The following is a 24,931-nucleotide window of genomic DNA, read 5'->3' as shown; positions in this document are numbered from 1 at the left end:
TTTCCAACATTATACTGAAGTTCTAGACTTCAGTATAATCAGGAAAGAAAAGAAATAAAAGGCATACACGTTGGGAAGAAAAAAGGAAGACTGTCTTTAATCCCAGACTTGATCTTGTAATAGAAAATTCACATGGACTGCTAGAACTAACAAATGAATCCATCAAGGTCACAGGATACAAGCTCCAGGTACAAAAATCCGTTACATTTCCATGAATTAGCAACGAACAATGTGAAAATAAACTTCAGTAAGCAATTCCGTTCACAGCAGCATAAAAAGAATAAGAAACCTAGAAGTAAATTTAACGGAAGAAGGCCAGGTTTGTGTACTGAAAATTATAAAACACGGTAAAAAGGAAAAGAAGATGTAAAAACGTGAAGAGACATTTAATATTCATGGATTAGAACACTCAGTATTATTAAGGTGGCAGTTCTTTCCAGATTGATCTGTAGATTCAATGAAAGCCCATCAAAATTCCAGCTGGCTTTTTTTTTTTTTTTTTTTTTTGCAGAAATTGTAAATCTGATCTTAAAATTCATCTGGAAATGCAAAGGTTGCAGAAGAGCTAAAACAATTTTGGAAACAAAGAGTGACGTTAGAGTACTTAAACTTCCAGATTTTGAATCATAGGAAAAAGTTACAGTAATAAAGACAGGGTGGTACCGGCATGGGATAGACATCGATCAACGGAACATAATTGAGGGTATGGAAATAAACCCTCATACTGATGGTCAATTAGTTTTCAACCAATTCAGCAGGTGAAAGAATAATCTTTTCAACAAATGGTGCTGAGACAAGTGGGTATGCCAACACAAGCCATGTAGTCAAAGCTATGGTTTTCCAGTAGTCATGAACAGATGTGAGCGTTGGGCGATAAATAAAGCTGAGGACCAAAGAAGTGATGTTTTCAAATTGTGGTGTTTGGAGAAGAACTCTTGAGAGTCCCTTGGACTGCAAGGAGATCAAACCCGTCAATTCTAAAGGAACTCAACCCTGAATACTCATTGGAATGACTGATGCTAAAGCTGAAGCTCCAGTACTTTGGCTACCTGATGCGAAGAGCCAACTCTTGGAAAACACCCTGATGATGGGAAAGATTGAGGGCAGGAGGATAAGGGGTTGACAGAAGATGAGACCATTGGATGACATCACTGACTCAATGGGCGTGAGTTTGAGCAAATTCTGGTAGATAGTGAAGGATAGGGAAGCTTGGAGTGCTGCAGTCCATGGGGTCATAAAGATTCTGTCACGACTTAGTGACTGAGCAATGCAGAAAGATGAAGTTAGACCTTGTCTTTACATTATATACAAAACTTAACTGAAAATGGACCATAAACCTAAATGTAAGAGCTAAAACAGTAGAAGTCTTAGAAGAAGACATATGTGCGATTCTTTGTGATCTTGTGTTAGGCAAAGATTTTTTTAGATGTGATACTAAAAGCATGATCCATAAAACAACAAAATGTATACATTGGACTAATTTAGAATTACAAGCTTTTGTTCTTCAGAAGACACCATTAAGGAGGTGAAAAGACAAACCACAAACTGGGAGAAAACGTATGCAAATTCTATATCTGGTAAAGGGCTTACATCTAGAATATATGAGAACTCTTAGAACTCAATAAGAAGACTACCCAATTTTTAAAATGGACAAGATTTTAATAGACATTTCACCAAAGAATATATAGGAATACCCAGCTAACACAGGAAGCGGAGCTCAGCATTGTTGGTCATCAGGGAAGTGCAAATCAATAGGGCGGTGAGAGACCACCTCACACCCCCTGGAGTGGCTACTCTCAGCAAGACAGATAACAGTAAGTGCTGGTGATGCTGTGGAGACGGCACTTATACACCCCTGGTGGGATCATACAGTGGTACAACTGCTACAGAAAACAACAAAGTCATTTCTTAACAATTTAAAACAAACGACCACATGACCCAGGAATTCCACTCCTAGATACCTCTGCCCAAGAGAAATAAAAACACATGTCCACACAAAGGCTTGTGTGCAAGAGTCCACAGTAACATTATTCCTCATTTCCAAACTGGAAACAGTCCAAATGTTCATCAACTTATGATAATACAAAATGTGCCATATCGTACAATGGAATAGTAGTAACCAGAATAAAAAGGAACAAAATACCGATCCATGCAACATCATGGATGAGCCTCACAAACATGATACCTGTTGAAAGAAGGCAGATGGAAGGTGCATACAGATAAAATGTCGTATGAGTCTATTTACATGAAATATCCAGAAAAAAAGCAAATATGTATAGAGATAGAAACTAGATTAGTCCCTTAGGATAGGGTAGAAATGCAGAGTGACAGCAAATGGGCACAAGGTTTCTTGGGTGTGATGAAAACATTCGAATTAGAGACTGATAATGGTTGATTTTAGAGCTAACACCCAAAAAAGATGTCCTTTTCATTATAGGGGTCTGGAATGCAAAAGTAGGAAGTCAAAAAACACCTGGGGCAACAGGCAAATTTGGCCTTGGAGTACGGAATAAAGCAGGGCAAAAGCTAATAGAGTTTTGCCCAGAGAACACACTGGTCATAGCAAACACCCTCTTTCAACAACACAAGAGAAATGGAGATGACATCACGAGATGGTCAACACCAAAATCAGATTGATTATATTCTTTGCAGCCAAAGATGGAGAAGCTCTATACAGTCAGCAAAAACAAGACTGGGAGCTGACTCTGGCTCAGATCATGAACTCCTTATTGCCAAATTCAGGATTAAATTGAAGAAAGTAGGGGAAACCACTAGACCATTCAGGTATGACCTAAATCAAATCCCTTATGATTATACAGTGGAAGTGAGAAATAGACTTAAGGGACTAGATCTGATAGAGTGCCTAATGAACTATGAACTGAGGTTCGTGACATTGTACAAGAGATAGGGATCAAGACCATCCCCATGAAAAAGAAAGCGAAAAAGCAAAAGGGCTGTCTGGGGAGGCCTTAAAAATAGCTGTGAAAAGAAGAGAAGTGAAAAGCAAAGGAGAAAAGGAAAGATATAAGCATCTGAATGCAGAGTTCCAAAGAATAGCAAGAAGAGATAAGAAAGCCTTCCTCAGTGATCAATGCAAAGAAATAGAGGAAAACAACAGAATGGGAAAGACTAGAGATCTCTTCAAGAAAATTAGAGATACCAAGGGAACATTTCATGCAAAGATGGGCTCGATAAAGGACAGAAATGGTATGGACCTAACAGAAGCAGAAGATATCAAGAAGAGGTGGCAAGAATACACAGAAGAACTGTACAAAAAAGATATTCACGACCAAGATAATCATGAGTGATGGTGTGATTACTCATCTAGAGCCAGACATCCTGGAATGTGAAGTCAAGTGGGCCTTAGAAAGCATCACTACGAAAAAAGCTAGTGGAGGTGATGGAATTCCAGTTGAGCTCTTTCAAATCCTGAAAGATGATACTGTGAAAATGCTGCAGTCAATATGCCAGCAAATTTGGAAAACTCAGCAGTGGCCACAGAACTGGAAAAGGTCGGTTTTCATTCCAATCCCAAAGAAAGGCAATGCCAAAGAATACTCAAAACTACCACACAATTGCATTCATCTCACACGCTAGTAAAGTAATGCTCAAAATTCTCCAAGCCAGGCTTCAGCAGTACATGAACCGTGAACTTCCAGATGTTCAAGCTGGTTTTAGAAAAGGCAGAGGAACCAGAGATCAAATTGCCAACATCCACTGGATCATGGAAAAAGCAAGAGAGTTCCAGAAAAACATCTATTTCTGCTTTATGCACTATGCCAAAGCCTTTGACTGTGCAGATCACAATAAACTGTGGAAAATTCTGAAAGAGATGGGAATACCAGACCACCTGACCTGCCTCTTGAGAAACTTATATGCAGGTCAGGAAGCAACAGTTAGAACTGGACATAAAACAACAGACTGGTTCCAAATAGGAAAAGGAGTATGTCAAGGCTGTATATTGTCATCTGCTTATTTAACTTCTATGCAGAGTACATCATGAGAAACACTGGGCTGGAAGAAGCACAAGCGGGAATCAGGATTGCTGGGAGAAATAGCGATAACCTCAGATATGCAGATGACACCACCCTTATGGCAGAAAGTGAAGAGGAACTAAAAAGCCTCTTGATGAAAGTGAAAGAGGAGAGTGAAAAAGTCGGCTTAAGCTCAACATTCAGAAAACTAAGATCATGGCTTCTGGTCCCATCACTTCATGGGAAATAGATGGGGAAACAGTGGAAACAGTGTCAGACTTTATTTTTGGGGGCTCCAAAATCACTGCAGATGGTGACTGCAGCCATGAAATTAAAAGACGCTTACTCCTCGGAAGGAAAGTTATGACCAACCTAGACAGCATATTGAAAAGCAGAGACATTACTTTGCCAACAAAGGTCTGTCTAGTCAAGGCTATGGTTTTTCCAGTGGTCATGTATGGATGTGAGAGTTGGACTGTGAAGAAAGCTGAGCGCCGAAGAATTGATGCTTTTGAACTGTGGTGTTGGAGTAGACTCTTGAGAGTCCCTTGGACTGCAAGGAGATCCAACCAGTCCATCCTAAAGGAGATCAGCCCTGGGTGTTCTTTGGAAGGACTGATCCTAAAGCTGAAACTCCAGTACTTTGGCCACCTCGTGAGAAGAGTTGACTCATTGGAAAAGACTCTGATGCTGGGAGGGATTGGGGGCAGGAGGAGAAGGGGACGACAGAGGATGAGATGGCTGGATGGCGTCACCAACTCAATGGGAATGAGTTTGAGTGAACTCCGGGAGTTGGTGTTGGACAGGGAGGCCTGGCATGCTGCAATTCATGGGGTTGCAAAGAGTTGGACATGACTGAGCGACTGAACTGAACTGAATGGTTGATTATTGAAAATCATAAATATTAGTTGTCAACGACTCCTACTTGAACATTAAACAGTCGTCACTCCCCCACCAAAAAGTACCCTGAACATACCCTCTAAATTACTTAATTTTCTCCAAGAAAACCTTTTGTCCTTTTCAAGTTTTGGACCCTAAATTTGTAGTTGTCACTCATACACTGCTGTATCACTTAATAAGTCTTTGGTCACATTAATATTCACAATATCTCTTTATGGAGAGATAGGGTCCTTTATTTCCCCTGCCTTTCCAGTAAATAGTTTCTCTCAATTTTGATATTCAATTTACTTATTGGTAATTTTTTATTCTGGGAGAAGAAGTCTGCCTCTCAGTATTATGCTCATAACACGTTTTCTTTATGGTGCGTGGCTGAAATTTTTCTCGCTAAGTAATTGTCCATTTATGTAATTGACGAGGTTGGTGGTAGTGCAAACAAGCATAGTTAACATTCTTAGTAAATTGGCAAGTGGTAATTGAATTTCCAGGAAATGCTATATGCCTGGTGTGGCTGAGCTGCAGGGTCCTCAGGTGGGTTAGGGCAGGAAAAGCTGTTTGGCTTCTGAGACCAGCAGCATTCAGCCTGCCCCGGGGAGAGGGTCAGCCTCTTTGTTGCCACATCCTGACGAAGAACATGATAGCAACGGCACTGGCAAAGTTCTAGATTCCCTCCCCCGACTGCTCTTGGCACGTGGGTTATACAGTGAGCATCCGCTGAGGTTTTCGTATTTCAGATCACAATTCTATTTGGCCCCAAATCTTGATTTATTAAGTGCTGCCCAGTACATGTCATGCTTTTCCTTCCTTTTTTTCGTTTTTTAAAACATTCCCTTATAATATTTTCATGCTCAGAAACCTGATGGACAGATAACAGGGCAAGAACTGCAACGCATTCTAAATTGCATGGTGGTAAAAATAAGTGATTCAGAATTCAGGGAACTAATGCGAATACTTGACCCTGGGTGCACCGGATGTGTCAACGTCAGCAGGTTTATTGAGCTAATTGAAGAGAGCCCTAAGGTGAGTTTTGCCACAACTTCACGTTTGCTTTTGTTTACGGTAGGAAACTTAAGTGTTGTTAGTGAAATAAGAGATGCAGGTGAGATATGGTTTAAATAACTGAATGCACATTTTCCACCAGGGTTAATTTTAATTTTAAGCAAGAGTTGTGTTTAAAAGCTGTTTGATTTTAACTTTTAGTTTCTAAACCTGGATTCGATCCCTGGGTTGGGAAGATCCCTTGAAGAAGGGAAAGGCTACCCACTCCAGTATTCTGGCCTGGAGAATTCCGTGGGCTACAGTCCATGGGGTTGCAGAGAGTCAGACACAACTGAGCAACTTTCACTTTTCTAAATCTCACTGAGGGATGAACTTTGACATTTCCAAAAACCTTTCCTTGAATGGCAGCACTTGATACACCAGATAGAACTCCTTTTCACAGCATTTCGATAGCACTGCTAGAACCTGCCTGCCCATGCAGGAGATGTAAGAGATGCAGTTTCAATCCCTGGGTCGGGAAGATCCCCCTGGAGGAGGGCAAGGCAACCTACTCCAGTATTCTTGCCTGGAGAATCCCATGGACAGAGGAGCCTGGTGACCTACAGTCGATGGGGTCACAGAGAGTCAGACTTGACTGAAGCGACTTAGCATGAATGCATTTGAAACAAAACAACTGCTTATTGCCTCTAGTGGCACTTTTGTATTTATTTTGGTTGAAAAGTTGATACTTTTGTTATTGTTAATCCTTCTATTAAATCCTTCTATTAAAGCTAACTTTAATAGCTATTTAGCATTTTAAAATTTTAAGGACTTTGAAAAAATCGGATTAGTTTCAGATAATGCATGCCATGGACATTAGCAGAGTTTCATTGCAATGTTTGTTAAAGACTTCTTTTTACCAGGTACAGGTTAGCTTTCAGTTTAAATACTATGGTTTGTGTGCACTCATGGTAAGTTGCTTCAGCTGTGTCTGACTCTTTGGGAACCCATGGGCTCCTGTGACCACGTGCCTCCTCTGTCCATGGGATTCTCCAGGCAGGAACACTGGAGTGGGTTGCCATGCCCTCCTCCAGAGGATCTTCCCAACGCAGGGACTGACCCACGTCTCTTACCCCTCCTGCGCCGGCAGGCAGGGTCTTTACTACTAGTGCCGCCTGGGAAGCCCACCTTGTGCACATCCTAACCCACGTCACTGGGTCCTTCTTGAGCTGTTTCAGAAGTGAGTCCCGGAGTCCTTTCACCTGCAGAAACAGAGAACTGCAGCTTCTCCAGAGTTCCCCAGTGGGACACAGACTGTGCCAGCTCTTGTGCATCATCGCCTCTGCCCATCACCGCATCCCGGCATATTTTTGTTGTTCAGTTGCTCAGTCATGTATGAGTCTTTTTGACCCCATGGACTGCAGCACGCCAGGCTTCCGTGTCCCTTACCGTCTCCTGAAGCTTGCTGAAACTCATGTCCATTCAGTTAGTGACGCCATGCAACCATCTCGCCCTCTATTGCCCACTTCTCCTCCTGTCCTCAATCTTTCCCAGCATTTGGGTCTTTTCCAGTGACTTGGCTCTTCCCATCAGGTGGTCAAATTATTGGGACTTCAGCTGTAGCATCAGTCCTTCCAATGAATATTCAGGGATGATTTCTTTTAGGATTGACTGCATGTAGCCATCCTTTTTCTTCTTTCTTTTTTAATCAAATCCAATTTTTTTCCTTAAAAACAAAACTGTAGACATGTGAGAGTGTGCTTTCCACGTGGCCAGCATCGTGGTCAGGGCCTGCTCTAGATCAGACCCTGTCCACCTCCGGGCTTGCAGTCCTCTAACGACTGTAGCCTCGTAGATAAAGCAGAATGTCCCAACGTGATTGACGGAGTGCCTTGTGGTCCACTCTGGCCACCTCTCACAGGGTCTCCTCGCCATCCGCCAGGTCCTCGGCCTCCCCAGGCTCCCTCCACCAACCTTAGCATCGCAGCTCCTGCCAGGATCCCCTTCCCACTCCCTCGTCCGGGGCCCTTCAGTAGGTCTCAGCCTTCCCAGCGATGCCCTGGACCCCTCTGATGAAGCCAACCTTGCAGTCTTCAGCCTCACACACCTGTTCCAGCCACGGGGCCACGTTTGTATCAGGATGTTGCCGTGCCTCTCGGAAGGCAGGGACTACTCTGTTTTCACTGTCAGAGGCACCCTCAAGCATAGTCCAGTGCTAGGCACCCTCACAAAGCAGTGTGTTGAGTGAATGTTAATACAAAGAAATGGATTAGAAACATTGGAACACAGAGATGTGCAAATAGAGAAAATTAAGATCACTGCTAATTCTCACATGGAGGAATTGTGTTACGTTTTTACTCACTCTTGCGTGTTCTTCCAAACCTTTATACCTTTATACACACACACACTAGTTTATTGAGGTATAATTGATATATAAAAGTACACAATTTAATATACAGTATACAGTTTGATGAGCTGGACATATGTGTATATATATATCATATATGATATATATTTTATTTTAAAATGAAATATGTACTTAGTGACTTTTAAATTTATCATCAGTTAACATATTGTTAACCCTTCAGTTCAGGTCAGTAACTCAGTCGTGTCCGACTCTTTGTGACCCCATGAACTGCAGCACACCAGGCCTCCCTGTCCATCACCAATTCCCGGAGTTCACCCAAACCCACATCCATCGAGTTGGTGATGCCATCCAGGCATCTCATCCTCTGTCATCCCCTTTTCCTCCTGCCCCCAACCCCTCCCAGCATCAGAGTCTTTTCCAATGAGTCAACTTTTTGCATGAAGTGGCCAAAGTACTGGAATTTCAGCTTTAGCATCATCCTTCCAAACAACACCCAGGACTGATCTCCTTTAGGATGGACTGGTTGGATCTCCTTGCAGTCCAAGGGACTCTCAAGAGTCTTCTCCAACACCACAGTTCAAAAGCATCAATTCTTTGGCACTCAGCTTTCTTCACAGTTCAACTCTCACATCCATACCTGACCACTGGAAAAACCATAGCCTTGACTAGACGGACCTTTGTTGGGAAAATAATGTCTCTGCTTTTTAATATGCTATCTAGGTTGGTCATAACTTTTCTTCCAAAGATTAGTGTCAGTAAAAATTCTGCTATGTAATATTAAAAGATACAGAGTATTCCCCATTGTTATAATCTAGGTGTTCATTATTTAATTTCTAGGTGATGGATTTTTTTTCACGTTTGTTGTACTTTTTAAAATAAGCACAAGTTGAATGTTGTTGTCCTCATTTCCAGACGGGGGCTGGTGGGCAGACACACCTGCTTAAGGTCTAAACTCTTGGCTAGTCAGGGACAGAACCGACAGCCCAAAGTCCGTCTGCCTCCTAAGCCCCCACTGCCTTTATGAGAGACTTGTATTTATACACATTTTCTGTTTCCCAATCAGCTGCACAAAATACCTGCCTATAAAGACACCAAGATGCCTCTCTTCCTGGCTTGGGATTCAGTAAGTAAGGCTTTCCTGTGTGGCCCCAGGGTGCTACCTCCCACCCCAGGTTACAAACATGCAACTTGGTAAATATCATTTTTTTTTCTCCTGGTAGGTGGAAGAAATTATTCATGACTCGATTGCTAAGAATCTATCAGCTTTCTGTAATATGCTGCGGTCATATGACCTCGGAGACACAGGACTGATTGGGCGAAATAATTTCAAGAAAATCATGCGTGTATTCTGCCCATTTTTAACAACTGAACATTTAGTAAAGTAAGTTTTCAGGTAACAGAATTAGTTCATGTCACGTTTTCCTTAAAGTCTGTTTGATAATTCTAAAGCTTTTTCTACATGTTTTCTGCCATGTTAGTAGGTAGTACTGGTAATAGCTTCTAGTTACTGAGCCTGTACTAAGCCTTGAACGTTGGTTGAGAACCTGGCACATATACTATATGATGAGTCCTCGCCACAAGTGTGTAAGGTTGCGTTACAACTCCTTTTCCGGAGTAAGGAGATGGAGGCCTGAAGAAGTTCAGTGAGTCCTTGGAGACACACAGGAGTGAGCCCTGGTGCCTGGGTCCCATTCTGGTCGCCGTGACTCCTATGTTTTACTCTTCATACTGTTTACCTCCCAGGGCGTCTGGCTGTGACCAACCAGCCCATAAATGGTAGCCTGATTTATAGTTTATATATGTGATTTATAGTTGATTTTAGTTTAAAACTTACTTTGTGGTAGCTGAGCCGAAGCTGGAGGGGACAGGGATATTAGAGAAAGAAAAGAAGGGTGTCCTGAAGGCTCCATGGGTCCTGCCTGGTGTCTGTTCCACCCTGCAGGTGGAGGGGCTCATCCCCTGCAGCGTTCCGTCACTGCAGATGACCTTGACAACCTGCAGGCTGGAGCGGGACTCAGGAGGGATGGCGCCTGCCACAGGCCACCCTCAGAAACAGGCGGCCAGTGTTCCCCAGGGTGTGGGCAGTGATCTGGGAGATTCCTGTAGGTGGAAATTCAGTGGCATCACAAGGATGCTCTTTCAGTCCTTCCAAATGGAATGTTAAAAATCTTATTTTTTTACTTTGCTTCATATTACATTGGTTTAAATTGTTGGCCTCTCAAGTCTCCTTTCTGTGAACACTCATAGCCCCTTTTCCCCGTGGCTTATAAGAAGTGGGAGCAAGGCTTTCCCCATCAGGAGGGGCTTTTGAGAGCTTGGTGTGCTGGGCCGGCTGTTTGCGTCCATCCAGTTTACAGAACTCTTGGAGGAAGATCAGTGTGCTTGGGGCGACGGGAAGAAACAAAGCAAAGGGGAGAAGCAGGTGACAGCAAGTCCAGAGGAGGTTCTGGAGGACCTCAGGGAGGGGCGAGGGCCTGGGCTGGGCAGCTGGCGGAGGCGGAGGCCACATGGATGTCCGTGTCTGCAGGGCTGGCTTGTGACTTTGCTGTGTGCTCAGTCCCAAGAGAGAGGGAGAGAGAGAGAGAGAGAGGGAGGGAGAGAGAGAGAGAGAGGGAGGGAGAGGGAGAGAGAGAGGGAGGGAGAGCGAGGGAGAGGGAGAGAGAGGGAGAGAGAGAGGGAGGGAGAGCGAGGGAGAGGGAGGAGCCCAGCACTGGCCGGGTGGTTCAGTTGTTCTTCCACTTGGTCTGCCACTCTGAGTGTTGCATGAGTCTCCTGCATCTGGCCATCCTGTTATATCAATAAAAAAAAAAGTGAAGTTGCTCAGTCATGTCCAACTCTTTGCGACCCCACCAGGCTCCTCCATCCATGGAATTTTCCAAGCAAGAGTACTGGAGTGGGTTGCCATTTCCTTCTCCAGGGGATCTTCCCGACCCAGGGATCGAACCTGGGTCTCCTGCATTGCAGGCAGACGCTTTACCATCTGAGCCACCAGAGAAGCCCCTGTTATATCAATCAGTTCAGTTCAGTTCAGTCGCTCAGTCATGTCCGACTCTGCGACCCCATGAACTGCAGCACGCCAGGCCTCCCTGTCCATCACCAGCTCCCAGAGTCCACCCAAACCCATGTCCATTGTGTCAGTGATGCCATCCAACCATTTCATCCTCTGTCGTCCCCTTCTCCTCCTGTCCTCAATCCCTCCCAGCATCAGGGTCTTTTCCAATGAGTCAGCTCTCTGCATCAGGTGGCCAAAGTATTGGAGTTTCAGCTTCAACATCAGTCCTTCCAAAGAACACCCAGGACTGATCTCCTTTAGGATGGACTGGTTGGATCTCCTTGCAGTCCAGGGGACTCTCAAGAGTCTTCTCCAACACCACAGTTCAAAAGCATCAATTCTTTGGCACTCAGCTTTCTTTAATAGGTTTACAGAAATCCCTTCATTTACTGGCGGTGGTTGGGGGTAGGGGGTGCGGGGATGTCTAACATGGGGAAAAGAGATGCAGAAGCACCCAGCATGGCGTGCGAGCACCAGAGTACCATGCACACACCATTCTGGAAGCCCGGAGGGTGGGGCCAGGGCACGGAAGGCGAGCAGCTTCCCAGGGACGGGAGGCTGGAACCCGGAAAAGAAAGGAAAGAGCCTTGCAAGATGTGGGGCAGCAGGGGACGCTCCCGCGGGACAGGTGGGCAGGATACATGGGGAGAGCAGCAGGGGCCTGCGGCACAGGGCAGGAAGGGTGGGCTAGAAGGACGGGCACCACCCCCCCAGGGGACCGGAGTCATCAAGTAGGCAGGGTCCTCCACAGGGCCTGAGAGCCGCCAGGACGGAGGGCTCTGAAAATGCCCCTGCCCCGGTCTGCAGGCCTGCAGGATGCGGGTACACCGAGTCCCTGTCGCCTCTGCCATTCGGCCCACAGCCGAGAAGCGGAGCTAAGGGGCAACCGGAGGCCGCAAGAGGGTCTAGCGGGGGCGAGTTGCCACGCCAGGTCTGTGCTCTGTAAACACGGCTCTGGCTCCAGGGAGGGGAATGGGTGTAAGGGGGGCAAAGGGGAAGGAAGGGGCCGGAAGAAGGAGGGGCAAAGGACCGTGGGGCCGGCTGCTCCGGGCTGGTCTGGGCAGCAGAGGAACCGCCCGCTGACTCTGGACAGGGAGGCTGACGGCCGAGGGTGGAGGGGTCTCCGGGGATGCCTGGGGCTGCTCGAGAGGTGGGAGAGACAGGGCCACTGAGGAAGCAGATGGAGTTGGCCAGTCGGGGGTGAAAGCGCCAGAAAAAGGGCTGCAGGAAGACGTGGGCCTCAGAGGGGAGTCCGGGCCGGGACGAGACCCCGGCGTCCTCACACCTACCGCTTGCTCGTTTGTTTGTTCGACAAGCGCTTGTCTGGGGTCCACGGTGGACCAACTGGCTGAGGTGAGCGGGCCTCGGGCAGGACCTGAGGCCACCACCAGGCAACCAGGGCCCCGGCTGGTCCAGCAGCAGAGGAGGCCAAGAAGCTTGGGGTGATGGGACCGGATGGGGGTGCCTGAGGCTAAGGGGGCAGGGGGCCAGCAAGGTCAGAGGTCACAAAGGAAGCAAGTGGGGTGAGCAGTTAGGTGGGGGGAGACCCAGCAGGTCCTCGGGAGGTGTGTGGAGCAGAGAGGGCAGGGTCAGGGAGGGAGTCAGCTGGCTTCACAGACAGGCTCTGGCGTGCCTGCGGGCTGGGAAAAGCGGGAGACTGCAGCCAGCATCTGCAGAGGAGAAGCAGATGGAGCCAGGGAGGGAAGAGGGGTTATGGGGATGCTGACCTAGGAGTCGCCTCTCCAGACTTCTCAACGTAGGGGGAGGCAAGATCGGTTGCTGAGGGGGGAGCTCGCCGGTGGAATAGGAGGCTTGGGAGTTGTTAAATGTTTGCAGCGGCTTCCAGGGGCCAGCAGAGGGGAACCTCTTGAGGTCTCCATTTACTTGTCCCTAAAAGGAGGGTGTCGCCCAACGACATTCATGTTCTACCTGAGTACACTTTATTTTCTTTATATCAACTCCTCTTTTTCTGAAGTATATTAATTTTTTTTAAAAAAGGCTTTTCTTACATGTTAAAACAGCATCACTCGCTGTAAAGAGGTTACACTAAGTCTGCCTTTCATGAAAACAGTATGATTAAATCCTAATGAGATGTCTCTATCTGCCAAAGGCTCTAAGCAGAAGGCTTGCTATTGCTTTGTTAAAATGTAGGTTAATAAACAGAAAAAAATATGAGTTATGTTTGATACCACTTGAAGTAAAAGAAATGCAAATTTGCAAACACGTGGAAAGAGCAGAAAAGAGGAGAAGGTGGTTCTCGAGTGTGTGCTGGTGCGTGTGTAAATGACAAAGCCTCTTTGGAAAGCAGTTTGGTGTAACAAGGGGCTTCCCTGGTGGCTCAGATGGTGAAGAATCTGTCTGCAATGTGGGGGACCTGGGTTTGATCCCTGGGTGGGAAAGATCCCTGGAGAAGGGAATGGCTGCCCACTGCAGAATTCTTACTTGGAGAATCCCATGGACAGAGGAGTCTGGCAGGCCCCATTCTATGGGCTTGCAAAGAGTTAGACACGACGGAGTGACTGACACTTTGACTTTTTCACTTTGGTGTGATAAGAACCACCCCCTGCCCACTTTGTCGCTGTGGTTCTTCTAGAAATACGTACCATGAGTACATGTGGAGGTTCAGGGTGTGTTTGGAAAACCACTGGCTGAACAGCCAGGAGTGTGGGTTGGGGTGGGGTGGGCAGGAGGTGAGGATGAACCCAAGCTTCTGGCTCAAGCACCTGGGGACTCAGGATTGTCATCTGAGCTGGGGGAGGCTGAGGGGGACAGTTTCTGGGGGTAGAAATCAGAAGTTTCATTTTAGACATGTTAACTTGGAAAGGAGATTGGTGGGCATCTCACCACCCAGAGTGGCAGGACACTCCGTTCGCCCCCTTCTCCACCTTCCCCTGACCCCACCTCCCGGGTACTCCCCACCTGTCGCCCAGCTGCACTTTTCATGGCTCCTGTCATTTGTTTATGCTTATTACCTGTGCCACCTCCCGAGGACATAAAACGTGGAGACTGTCTCTTCCGGCTGAAGCCCCAGTACCTAGGAGTGGAAGAGTGCCTGGCTCACGGACAGGGCGAGGAAATGAATGAATGAATGGGTGAACTTTAGTGGGTTGATCATGCAGGCACCTGGATTTTTGAGATGGAAGCCTTTCTATCCCTTCTCCATTGTGTAACCAGTCTGTCTAAACTACAAAGTGAAGTTGCTCAGTCGTGTCCGACTCTTTGCGACCCCATGGACTATATGTAGCCTACGAGGCTCCTCTGTCCATGGGATTTTCCAGGCAAGAGTACTGGAGTGGGTTTCCATTTCTTTCTCCAGGGGATCTTCCCAACCCAGGGATCAAACCCGGGTCTCCTGCATTGCAGGGGCAGATGCTTTACCGTCTGAGCTACCAAGGAAGTCCTATAGAGATGATCACATTAAAACCCTGCTTGAAGCACTTGTGTGTCCTCTTGCCATTAGGAAAACACCAGCTGCTTTAACAGAATGTGGCTTCCCGGCCCCTCAGGATCCTCAAGCCCCTCTGGAACTCGGGCTCTGTAGCCAGAAGGCCTGGGTTCAAATCCCAGCTCGGCCCTGAACAAGCTGTGAACTTGGGCAAGTGCTGAGATGAGAGCTGTGGTGAGGACCAAATGAGGTGGTAGACACAAAGCCTGCCACCCAGGGTCAAGCGCACGGGGAGCTCTCATTTGCTGCAGCCATTCCCACAGGTCCTAGCTCAGCAAGGCTGATGCTGAGCTCTCTGTTGTGTCCGGGTTTTCAGATGATCTGTTCCCTCCTTTCAGAACGAGCACTTCCCCAGCCTCTTGCAGCTCCGTGAGGTGGGCTTGCTCTGCATTGGGAGCATGGAGTCTTAACCACTGGACCACCAGGGGAGTCTCAAACTAACCCATATTTAAATAATACAATTGGAAGAAATCCATCAAGTGTATACATCTCTGTGAACCCATCACAAGCTGTCAATCCAGACACTAAACTTTTTCATCATCCTTAAAGCTTCCTTGTGCCCTTTGCAATCCCTCTCTTCCACCCACCTGGCACCATGTCACTGCAGATGACTTGGCATTTTCTAGGATTCTCTGTAAATGCAAGCCTACAAGATGCCAGGTTTTATTCACCAAGCATAATGTCTGTGTGGCTCACTCACACTGTTCTGTGTATCCACAGTTGGTTCTTGTTCATTGCAGAGTAGGCTTCTGTTTTATGGCCTTCCCCAGCCTTGTGGATCCACTCATCTACGGATGGGCATTTGGTTTGTTCCTCGTTTTTGCTCTTACAATGAAAGCCACAGGTATTATACAAGTCTTTGTGTAGACATACGTTTTTATTTCTTCCGGCCACGTGCCTATGGGTGGGATAGCTAGATCCTCTGATGAGTATACATTCGGTTGCCCCACAGTCTTCCAAAGTGGGAGCACCACCTCGCACTCCACCAGCCATGGAGGAGACCTGTAGCCACTCACCTTCTTGCCAACACTTCATAGGCTCTGTCTTATTTCAGCTGTTCTAATGGGCGTGTTCTAATTATTTTTAAAATTCAGACTCTGCAGTAAGTTTCAGGATATTGCTTCAGGAAGAATCCTTTACAAGAAACTTTTGGCATGCCTAGGAATTAATCGCCCGCCCACTGTCTCTCCAGTTTCCATGCCAAAGGGTCAACTGTTAAACGAACATCTTCAAAAAGAGGAGCAGCCACTGCCAGACCATTCTGAGAGGTAAAACAAATCGAAAGCATGTATTAAAACCACAGCGCCTACTGCGGGATGTGTTAGTTGCTCAGTCGTGTCCGAATGTTTGCAACCCCGTGGACAGTAGTCCACTGGACTGCGCCAGTCTCTTCTGTCCGTGGAATTCTACTGCAAGGTAGACAGTAAATATTTGTTGACCAAAATGAGTATTTAAGTATTTTGGGATTTAAATAAGAAAGATGGCAAATGATGAATACAGTGATTAGAGTCAGGGTGTTTTAGAGCAAGCAGAGGTCTTAGGACCATGCTGCGCTGACTTACTAATTCTAGGACTGAAAGCGCTGAGGCCTGAGAGGAGGTCTGGGGCTGGCCTCACATTATTTGGGCTTCCGAGGTGGCGCGAGTGGTGAAGAAGCCCCTGCCTGGGTCGGGACGATACCCTGGAGGAGGAAACGGCAGCCCACTCCAGTGGAATCCCACGCACAGAGGAGCCGGCGGGCTACAGTCCATAGGGTCTCAGAGAGTTGGACACAAATGAAAGTGACTTTGCGTGCTCAGGTTATTCACAAACTTAGTGGACACCCTGAGGAAAGGACCCAGGACGTTCAGCTCCCAAAGAACCCATCTGCCACTCAACTATTACCTCCCTGCAGTCACAGTTACTTTTTTCCAGAGTTGTAGCTTCCTTACTGCTTATAATATTTATTGCAAGATATACTCATAACACTGGTTAACATTTTCTAACATGAATGATAGAATTACTTAAATGATTGCCAGATAGAATCGTAACAGTAAAACATACTTAGTAAATCCATTAAAAGTCAGACTGATGAATATTCTCGCCCTTCATTTTGAAAAATATAGGTTTAGTCTAATGAAAAGATATTATTGTAACTTGCTTGTTCTATAGCTTGTAATAAATCCATAAGGAAAGGTAAAATGTAGAACTAATCGGCCGACTTCACTTTGTCATATCCCCTTTAAAAAATTCTCAAGTGTAGAGCAATGGGAATATTTTAATGCTAAGGTGATGAAATTTGAATATCTGGGCACTTTAATAGTAGCTGCTTTATAGATGAGTAGAAAGACGGTATTTTAAGAGAAAGGTAAAAGGTTCTATGAAGAGCTACGTCTGCCTCCCAAAAAAAGCAGTGAGAGAAGTGCTGGCAATTTAACATTTCATCAAACGTGGGCATTCCTGGAGAGCTCTTAGAGCCGACAGAAGCAGCAGGTGAGGGGCCCAAGTCCATTCTCAGGACCATCTCATGGCTATCAAAACGAGGTCTAGGAGACTGCAGGAGGGCTGGAGAGTAATTATCCTTCAAAGACACGTAGATTGTCACACTCAGAGCACACCGCATAAGATCTGTATTATATAAATTAAATTGATTTTGCGAATCAACTTGGATCAATTGTGGACATCCCTTCCTTCCCATGGCTGTCTGATGATCTTTGATTTGGGGACCATGAAACAGCCTGTTTAATTTAAGGCTGTGTAGCAAGGCTCTGACTTTGCATTTTCCCAGTTCACTAAAGTATCCTTTCTCAGCCGTGTCTTCCCACTCACACACCAGGTTCAGCCAGCTCAAAGCACAGCTGAAAACCTCAGGGGTGACGCCAGCCCCTGCCCCAAAGCTCCCCACCCGGGCCTGATGCTTTGTGCTGGGACCTCAGCCACGGAGGGGGAGCTTTTCCTGACACAGTGAGACAGAGTGCTGGCCTGGCTCTGAAGCCACGAGCCACGGGCGTGTAGACGTCCCCAAGTCACTCCCTTGACCTCAGCGTCTGTCTGCTCGTTTGTGAAAAGGGGATGGAAAACCCCCGTGTTGTCCTGGGTTGAACCATAAGTGGGTGAGGTCTGTAGCAGGGGTCCCCAACCTCCGGGACCTCATGCCTGGTGATCTGAGGTGGAGCTGATGTATTAACAATAGAAGTGAAGTGCACAATAAGTGCAGTGAGCTTAAATCACCCCCAAAGCATCCCTCCCCCATTCCATGGAAAAACTGTCCTCCACAAAACCGGTCCGTGGTGCCAAGAAAGGTTGGGGGCTGCTGGCTTACAGAAAGCACGCTGCTGCACCTTGCCTGCTTGTGATTTTAGAGCCACGCCCGCTGAGAGCCAAGGTGCTGTGACCAGGAACATGACCAAGGATGAAGTCATTGAAAAGCTCAAAAGCTGTATACAGCAGCAGGACCCAGCATTCAGAAAACGATTTCTCGACTTCACCAAGGAGCCTAACGGCAAAATTCACACACATGACTTCAAGAAGGTAGGAGAGTAAGGTTTCTCTGCGTTTCTTCCTTTCCTGAAGGAAGTTCAGTTGTCTTACTGTGCTTGCTACCAGGCTCTAAAGGCACAAGCATTAAGTTTTTTTTCAGTCAGGGTTTACTCCAGGGCAAAACGGATTCATTTCTAGGCATCTTCCGACAATGTAAAAGGATTCTTCTGGCCAAAAATGTCCTTGGCAACTTTCTTCAGAATATGCTTCTGATGTGAATGCGGCTGGGTTTTGATAGTTAACCTTTCAAAACAAAGAGTTCATGGGTGCTTTCCTTGGCCATCACTGAGGACCCGGCTCCGTGTGCGAGGTGGGGCGGTGGGGGGCGGGGCGGGGCTGCTCAGGCCCCTCCCCAGCCCTGCCAGCGAGGGGTTCCCGGGATGCTGTGATAACAGAGCTGCAGTTTGTGCCTCAAGAAAGTGAGGGAAAAAAAAAAACTGGCAGTGAAAATGGGAAGCTCAGAGTGCTGATTTGCATGTGCTTATGGGAACTGGTAAGGTTCGTGCCAGAAGGAACTCACTTTGAAGGGTTCTGCACAGACTTCTCCGGAATGAATTTGAACAATTGCTTAAAATTCCTATTATGATCCCCCTAGTTCATCATCTGCAGCTATTTTTAAGGGAAACCTTGCCTCTAGTACGTAGTAGTGTCCGTGTGGACACCTTCAGAAGAAGGCAGTGAAATATATTTCCAATAAGAGAAATAATCATATTAGCAGCTGCAGTTTATCTAGTGCCTGCCCCCATGCCAAGTGCTGAAATGGGCTCTGTCCGAATCTCATTTCCAAGCTTCTCATCGGCAGCAGTGTGGAGGGTGGGTGGAGGAGGGGGCCGGCTAGTGGGGGAAGGGGGAAGGGATTAGATGGCTGTGGAAACAGTCCAGACCTCCCCTTCCCCAAGCAAGAGACACGGAAGTGGAGGATCTATGTTTGTGCGCCTAAGGGGCCCAGTGAGGAGACATGGGGCTAACGGGTAAGGGAGAGGAAAGAGTCAAGGATGGTTCCGCGAGTTCTGGCTGGGGGGACCAGGAACTGGTAACCAGCCATTGCCGGCTGACAAGAGCAGCTTCGGTGGGTAAATGGGCAGGAATCATGGAACTCTCCCAGGGCCTGGTCCCGGGTTCCACCCCGAATCACCTGGCAAATGGGGCCTCTTTGTGTTTGACTCTTGATTCTTTTTTTTTTTTAATTAAAATTTTTGATTTTTGTTTGTGCTGGGTCTTCGTTGCTGCGCGGGCTTTTCTCTGATTACAGCAAGTAGCTGCTCTCCAGTTGTGGTGCGCGGGCTTCTCATTGCGCTGGCTCCTCTTGTTGTGGAGCACAGGCTTTAGGCTGCATGGACTCCAACAGTTGCAGCTCGCAGGCTGCAGAGCACAGGATCACTGGTGGTGCTCAGGCTTAGTTGCCGCATGGCCATGGCGTGCAGGATCTTCCTGGACCAGGGATCCAACCTAGGTCCCCTGCGTTGGCAGGTGGGTTCTCAACCACCAGGCCCGCAGGAAAGCCCCTGCTTCGTTTCTTTATTCTGCCTGTTTCTCTTCCTCCAGTAAAAACACGTGCTCCAAAGGTAGACGTTTTTCTCTCTTTTGGACGGGGATGCATCCCAGTACTTGGCATGCGGTAGGGCCCAGAGGACATCTGCTGGATGAACAGGTGAACCTGAAGAGTTAACTAGAATCCCCAGGGGAGCCTGAAGGGCCACCACCTGCGGAGTGAGGCAAGCAGGCGCTTCAGAAGCCAGTAGGGATTCCTAAACATGAGGCTGGTTCCCCTCTCCACCTGGCGAACCCACCCTGGCCCCCTTCTCTGCCCCCTGCCCGTCTCTGCTTTCCGGCCAAGCGGAGGGGCAGCTGCAGCTCTGCTCTTGCTTCCCGGTGGCACCGGCACGCTTCTCCCCTCCCTGGTTGCTGGCTTCCTGGAGACACGCCAGTGGGCGGCAGTGGGTGCGGAAGAAAACAGAAAACACCAGAGGATGGAGATGCAGGGAGAGAAGCCTGTTGTTTCAGGAGACTTAACAACCGGTTCACGGCGAACACAATTAGGGAAGTATTCTACTGGCTTCCCTCCTAGTGACTTGTTGGGTTTAACCTTTGAAAACCTCCTGTCGTGACCAGCCGTTTAACTTGAAGATCAATAATCGTGGAGTGACTTTCCACCATCTGTTGGGGACCCAGATTTCAACTCTAGAGGCTGGTAACCTCAAAGCGTTATGTAAATGTACATTTTCATTGTTAAATTATTTACCGATGAGAGTGATTCTACCACTGGTGAAGTCAGAGCTGGGAAAATCATGGGCTTATACTGTAGAAAGAAACCAGAATTTTAGATTGGACATAATGCAAGGCATCCAGATGTTAAAGGTTTGGGAATACCCAACTTCAGTGGCAAGGAAACCTTTGAAACCAACTCGGCAGAGAGCTTTAAGTGTTAATGATGACTAATTCTGTAATGGGAATAATAGCAATGATAATAACCATGATGATAATGCTAACCATTGCTAGAATAGTGATGGTATCGCTACACTGACTGAGCACTTACTGCCTCTGCCAGTGTGCAGGCACTGGGGGTGTTGCTTGACAAGCATTATTTGTAACTGCCACAGGAGCCCCATGAGATATAGATCACATTATACCCACTTCACAGATGAGGAGACCAAAGCTTAGGACTTAAGATCATGGCTCAGCGTGGTTCAGCTGGTAAGCCATTCAGACACTCGAATTTAAATCCATGCCAGTCTGTATCAACCTCAGACCCTTGCTGGGAGTGATACTGGCTTGGTGGGTGTCATACAGGCTGTGTGTGTGTGTGCTTATTAACTCAGTCATGTCCGACTCTTTGCGGCCCCATGGACTGGGGCCCTCCAGGCTCCTCTGTCCATGGGATTTTCCAGGCAAGAGCACAGGAGTGGGTAGCTATTCCCTTCTCCAGGGGATCTTCTTGACTCGGCATTGAACCTGGGTTTCCCACATTGCAGACAGATTCTTTACCTTCTGAGCCACCAGGGAAGCCCATACAGGCTAGCTGGGCACAATCGATGGCAGCTTTGAGCTTGGATCTGGCCTCAGAGTGTGGTAAGGACAGTACTTTTAATAAGAATGCCCTTCACTGCTTCCTACCAGTCTGGTTGTGGGGAGGCAATGTTCTTGCCCTCTCTTCCCCCAGATGTCTGTCTTACCAGTTAGGAGGGCAGTGGCTGCGTAGTCTCAAGCCCAGGGCATTGGGAGTGAAGCTCTAAGTCCTGTATACCCACTTGCCCAGTTCTGTGTCCATGTACTTGTTCATCCTTTGAACACAGGCAGCGCTTCGTTGTTGGCTTGAATACCTTGCAAACCATCACTTGTAAAAATCACTACAGATAGTGACTGCAGCCATGGAATTAAAAGACGCTTGCTCCTTGGAAGAAAAGCTGTGACCAACCTAGACAGCATATTCAAAAGCAGAGACGTTACTTTGCCGACAAAGGTTCCATCTAGTCAAAGGTATGGTTTTTCCAGTAGTCACGTACGGATGTGAGAGTTTAGAACGTAAAGAAAGCTGAGTGCCGAAGAATTGATGCTTTTGAACTGTGGTGTTGGAGAAGACTCTTGAGAGTCCCTTGGACTGCAAGGAGATCCAACCAGTCCATCCTAAAGGAGATCAGTCCTGGGTGTTCATTGGAAGGACTGATGCTGAAGCTGAAACTCCAATACTTTGACCACCTGATGCGAAGAACCGACTCACTGGAAAAGACCCTGATGCTGGGAAAGACTGAAGGCAGGAGGAGAAGGGCATGACAGAGGATGAGATGGTTGGATGGCATCACTGATACAATGGACGTGAGTCTGAGCAACCTCCAGGAGTTGGTGATGGACAGGGAAGCCTGGCGTGCTGCAGTCCATGGGGTCACAAAGAGTCGGACACGACCAAGTGACTGAACTGAACTGAATACCTTGCACTCTAAATTAGAAGTCCGATTTATTCTTAGCAGCCATCACCTTCCCTATGGTTAGAGGCAGGAGGTGATGGGCTATACAGGTCCTCTTAGGAGAGACCCATGAGAACAGATTCCAGAGCCAGGTGGGAGCTGACAGGTCACTGCGTCCCTGCATGGTCATCACTGAGACTGTTATTGTTTTCACCTCCCGGGTCAGGCGGCTTTTGTCTGTTATGCAAACTCTTATTTGTTAACTGGTAATTGAACTTTCCCCCTTTTCTGTCTTGAGTGTTGGAGATATCAGAGTTTCTGGTTAGTGTAAGATAACCAGGGACCCCACACTGAGTTGAGAGCCCTGATAGAGGCAGAGCTACTGGGGTTTTCATGAACTCAGTGTGTTTTTCATGGTCAAGTATGCAATTTCCACTGTGGGAGGGAAAAGGACTCTTCTTTCTGGAATTGTACTAGCCTCGTCTTTGTATTTCACATCAAGCATTAAATCATTGTTCACAACAACCCTATGACACATATTCTGTCTCTCAGGAAACCCCCCTCTTCTGCTTCGTTGCTCTGGCCTCTGCACCACAAATCCTGTGACTTCCATGTGTTTTCAAATGTGCCAATTTATTTAAATAATGAGTCAAGAACTTGTAATGTTGCAGAAAACCATTTTTGAATTTTAGGATGATCTAGAATCTTTATATTCCTTCTCTGGATACATTTTCCCCCTTTCCATATCCTTCTTTGCTGAATTAGCAGCAAACCCCCAAAACAGTAGCTTAAATTTTTAAAGTGGCTATTTTTCTCCTGTAAGAGAGGAGTCCGAGGTTGTTGCCATAGGGTCAGTGCAGCCACTCTACATTGTCTTCAGAAAGCCAGGTTGCTTCTAGCTTCTTACTCTTCCAGTCTTATCCTCATGTATACAAGATAGCTGCTGGAGCACCAGCTATCACACACATGTTTCAGGCATAAAGAAAGGAAAAAGGGAAGGGCAAAGGCTTGAGCCAGAGAAGTCTTTCTTTCTTAAAGGGCTTTTTTGGAAGCTCTTCAAACTTAACATTTTGTTATAATGTATCATAAGCTTCCACTTACATGCACACTTTTTGGCTGGGTACATTACTACCTCCAGAAAAAGCAAAGTCCTGCTCCTATGGGAGAAGGAGAGAATACACATTAGGCAGGCAAATACAACAGTCTCTGCCATCCTTTCTCTTGGTAAATGTTGTGAGGGTGCCTGTTCCACACTTGCAATAGGACTAAGCCACATGGAGACATGGATAAAGCAGAAGCTTCATTGCTTGGGACTAGTGACCCACGGGGAACATAAAGTGACTAAACACCCAAGGACACATAAGTCAAGATTAGTCTAATTGAGTAATTAGACTAATTGAGCTATTCCATCCATCAGGAATTTGAGGGCAGCTCTACAATTCTGGTTCCCTGTAATTGGCTGTTCCTAATGGGAAATTGTTATTCTTCATCCTCAGTAAATACACTGAACATTGTTCAGCACGCTGTTATTCTTAGTCCTGTTTCTGGAGTCCCAGCAGAGGCCCCGGCAACAGACACAGGCTGCAGAGCTCATCAGCCAACACACACAGAGCCCCCAAGACGTGGATTAGGGAAGCCAGAGTCTGTAACAGCCCAGCCCATTGTCCCAGATTCTTAGCAGCCTTGGCCCTTTACTTCTGCACCTTCCTGAAGGCAAAGATATCTCACCTTGCTTAGCAGGAGGTGAGCTTTCTCACTTCCTCCTAGCAGAGTACTTTAAGCCCTCTGGGTGCTGGTCACACTCACATATCTGGGGAACGGGCACCCACCCCACTCACTGCCATCAATTCCTAATCCCACACAGTCTTCTCCATCTAGGGACAGGGACCCTGGTTAAACCAAGCCCCACAAACACCCTTGAGCATCTCTTGGCTGTTCCTTACCACTTCCTAATCTTACACATGTTTCAAGGAGGTGAACCAGTTGTGTGTTGGAGGTCCCTCACATCTTCAGTTTTGTTGCTCCAAGCTCCACACACCCATCAAAAGTCTATATTTATTTCTCTATCTTCCAGCAATAATTCTCTTGACAGATGCCAAACCTAGAGCCTCTCAGCACCTGGCCATGCCCAAACTGGCCAGTTCTCCAGGGCCGGGCAGCTGCAGACCCTCAGTGTCGATGGACCGCACCTCTAGGGCTTCGTTTTTGTCTCTGTGTTCTCAGGGTCTTCCTCCCTGTCGGGCCTTTGTCTCCTAAGTGTGGAGATTTGGATCGTCCTTTTTTAAGTTTTCAGTTCAGGTCATTAGAGTCCAGCCCTGGCCTGTTGCAGAGATCAGCACATGTCTGGAAGGGGGAGCCAGACATGCTTTGAGCCTGCCCCCTCCAACTTCACCACTCCAGCACCATGTTACTAGTGAACACTCTGCTGGAGTGGCTCTCCGTCTGGCCCAAACCTATTTCTCAGTCCAAAGTCCACTCCCAGAGGCGTCAGCTGTTCCCAGGGGAAATGCAATTGCCTCCCCTCAGTTTGACACTGAAAGTGTGAAAGTGAAAGTCGCTAAGTCCTGTCTGGCTCTGAATACTGATGTGGGTAGCCTTTGCCTTCTCCAGGGGATCTTCCCAACCCAGAGATCGAACCCAGGTCTCCCACATTGCGGGCAGATTCTTTACCAGCTGAGCCACAAGGGAAGCCCAAGAATACTGCAGTGGGTAGCCTTTCCCTTCTCCAGGGGGTCTTCCCAACTCAGAGATCGAACCCAGGTCTCCCACATTGCAGGCTGATTCTTTACCAGCTGA

General features: G+C 47.1%; 1 protein-coding gene across 8 annotated transcripts in view; it reads left to right on the top strand.

The window, feature by feature from the left end:
* EFCAB6 (EF-hand calcium binding domain 6) overlaps positions 1 to 24,931 on the top strand; it is a 253,969-nt gene that overhangs the window by 116,544 nt on the left and 112,494 nt on the right. For all 8 annotated transcript variants that reach the window (XM_059887190.1, XM_059887189.1, XM_059887191.1 and 5 more), the window contains 5 exons: positions 5,724 to 5,891; positions 9,281 to 9,340; positions 9,438 to 9,598; positions 15,809 to 15,982; positions 18,056 to 18,224. In XM_059887190.1, the coding sequence (XP_059743173.1) occupies positions 5,724 to 5,891; positions 9,281 to 9,340; positions 9,438 to 9,598; positions 15,809 to 15,982; positions 18,056 to 18,224 (732 nt within the window). The remainder of the gene's footprint in view (positions 1 to 5,723; positions 5,892 to 9,280; positions 9,341 to 9,437; positions 9,599 to 15,808; positions 15,983 to 18,055; positions 18,225 to 24,931) is intronic.

Source organism: Bos taurus, chromosome 5, assembly GCF_002263795.3.
Source record: "Bos taurus isolate L1 Dominette 01449 registration number 42190680 breed Hereford chromosome 5, ARS-UCD2.0, whole genome shotgun sequence".
NCBI classification, from domain to species: Eukaryota; Metazoa; Chordata; class Mammalia; order Artiodactyla; family Bovidae; genus Bos; species Bos taurus.
This window is presented reverse-complemented; position numbering and strand designations above follow the sequence as displayed.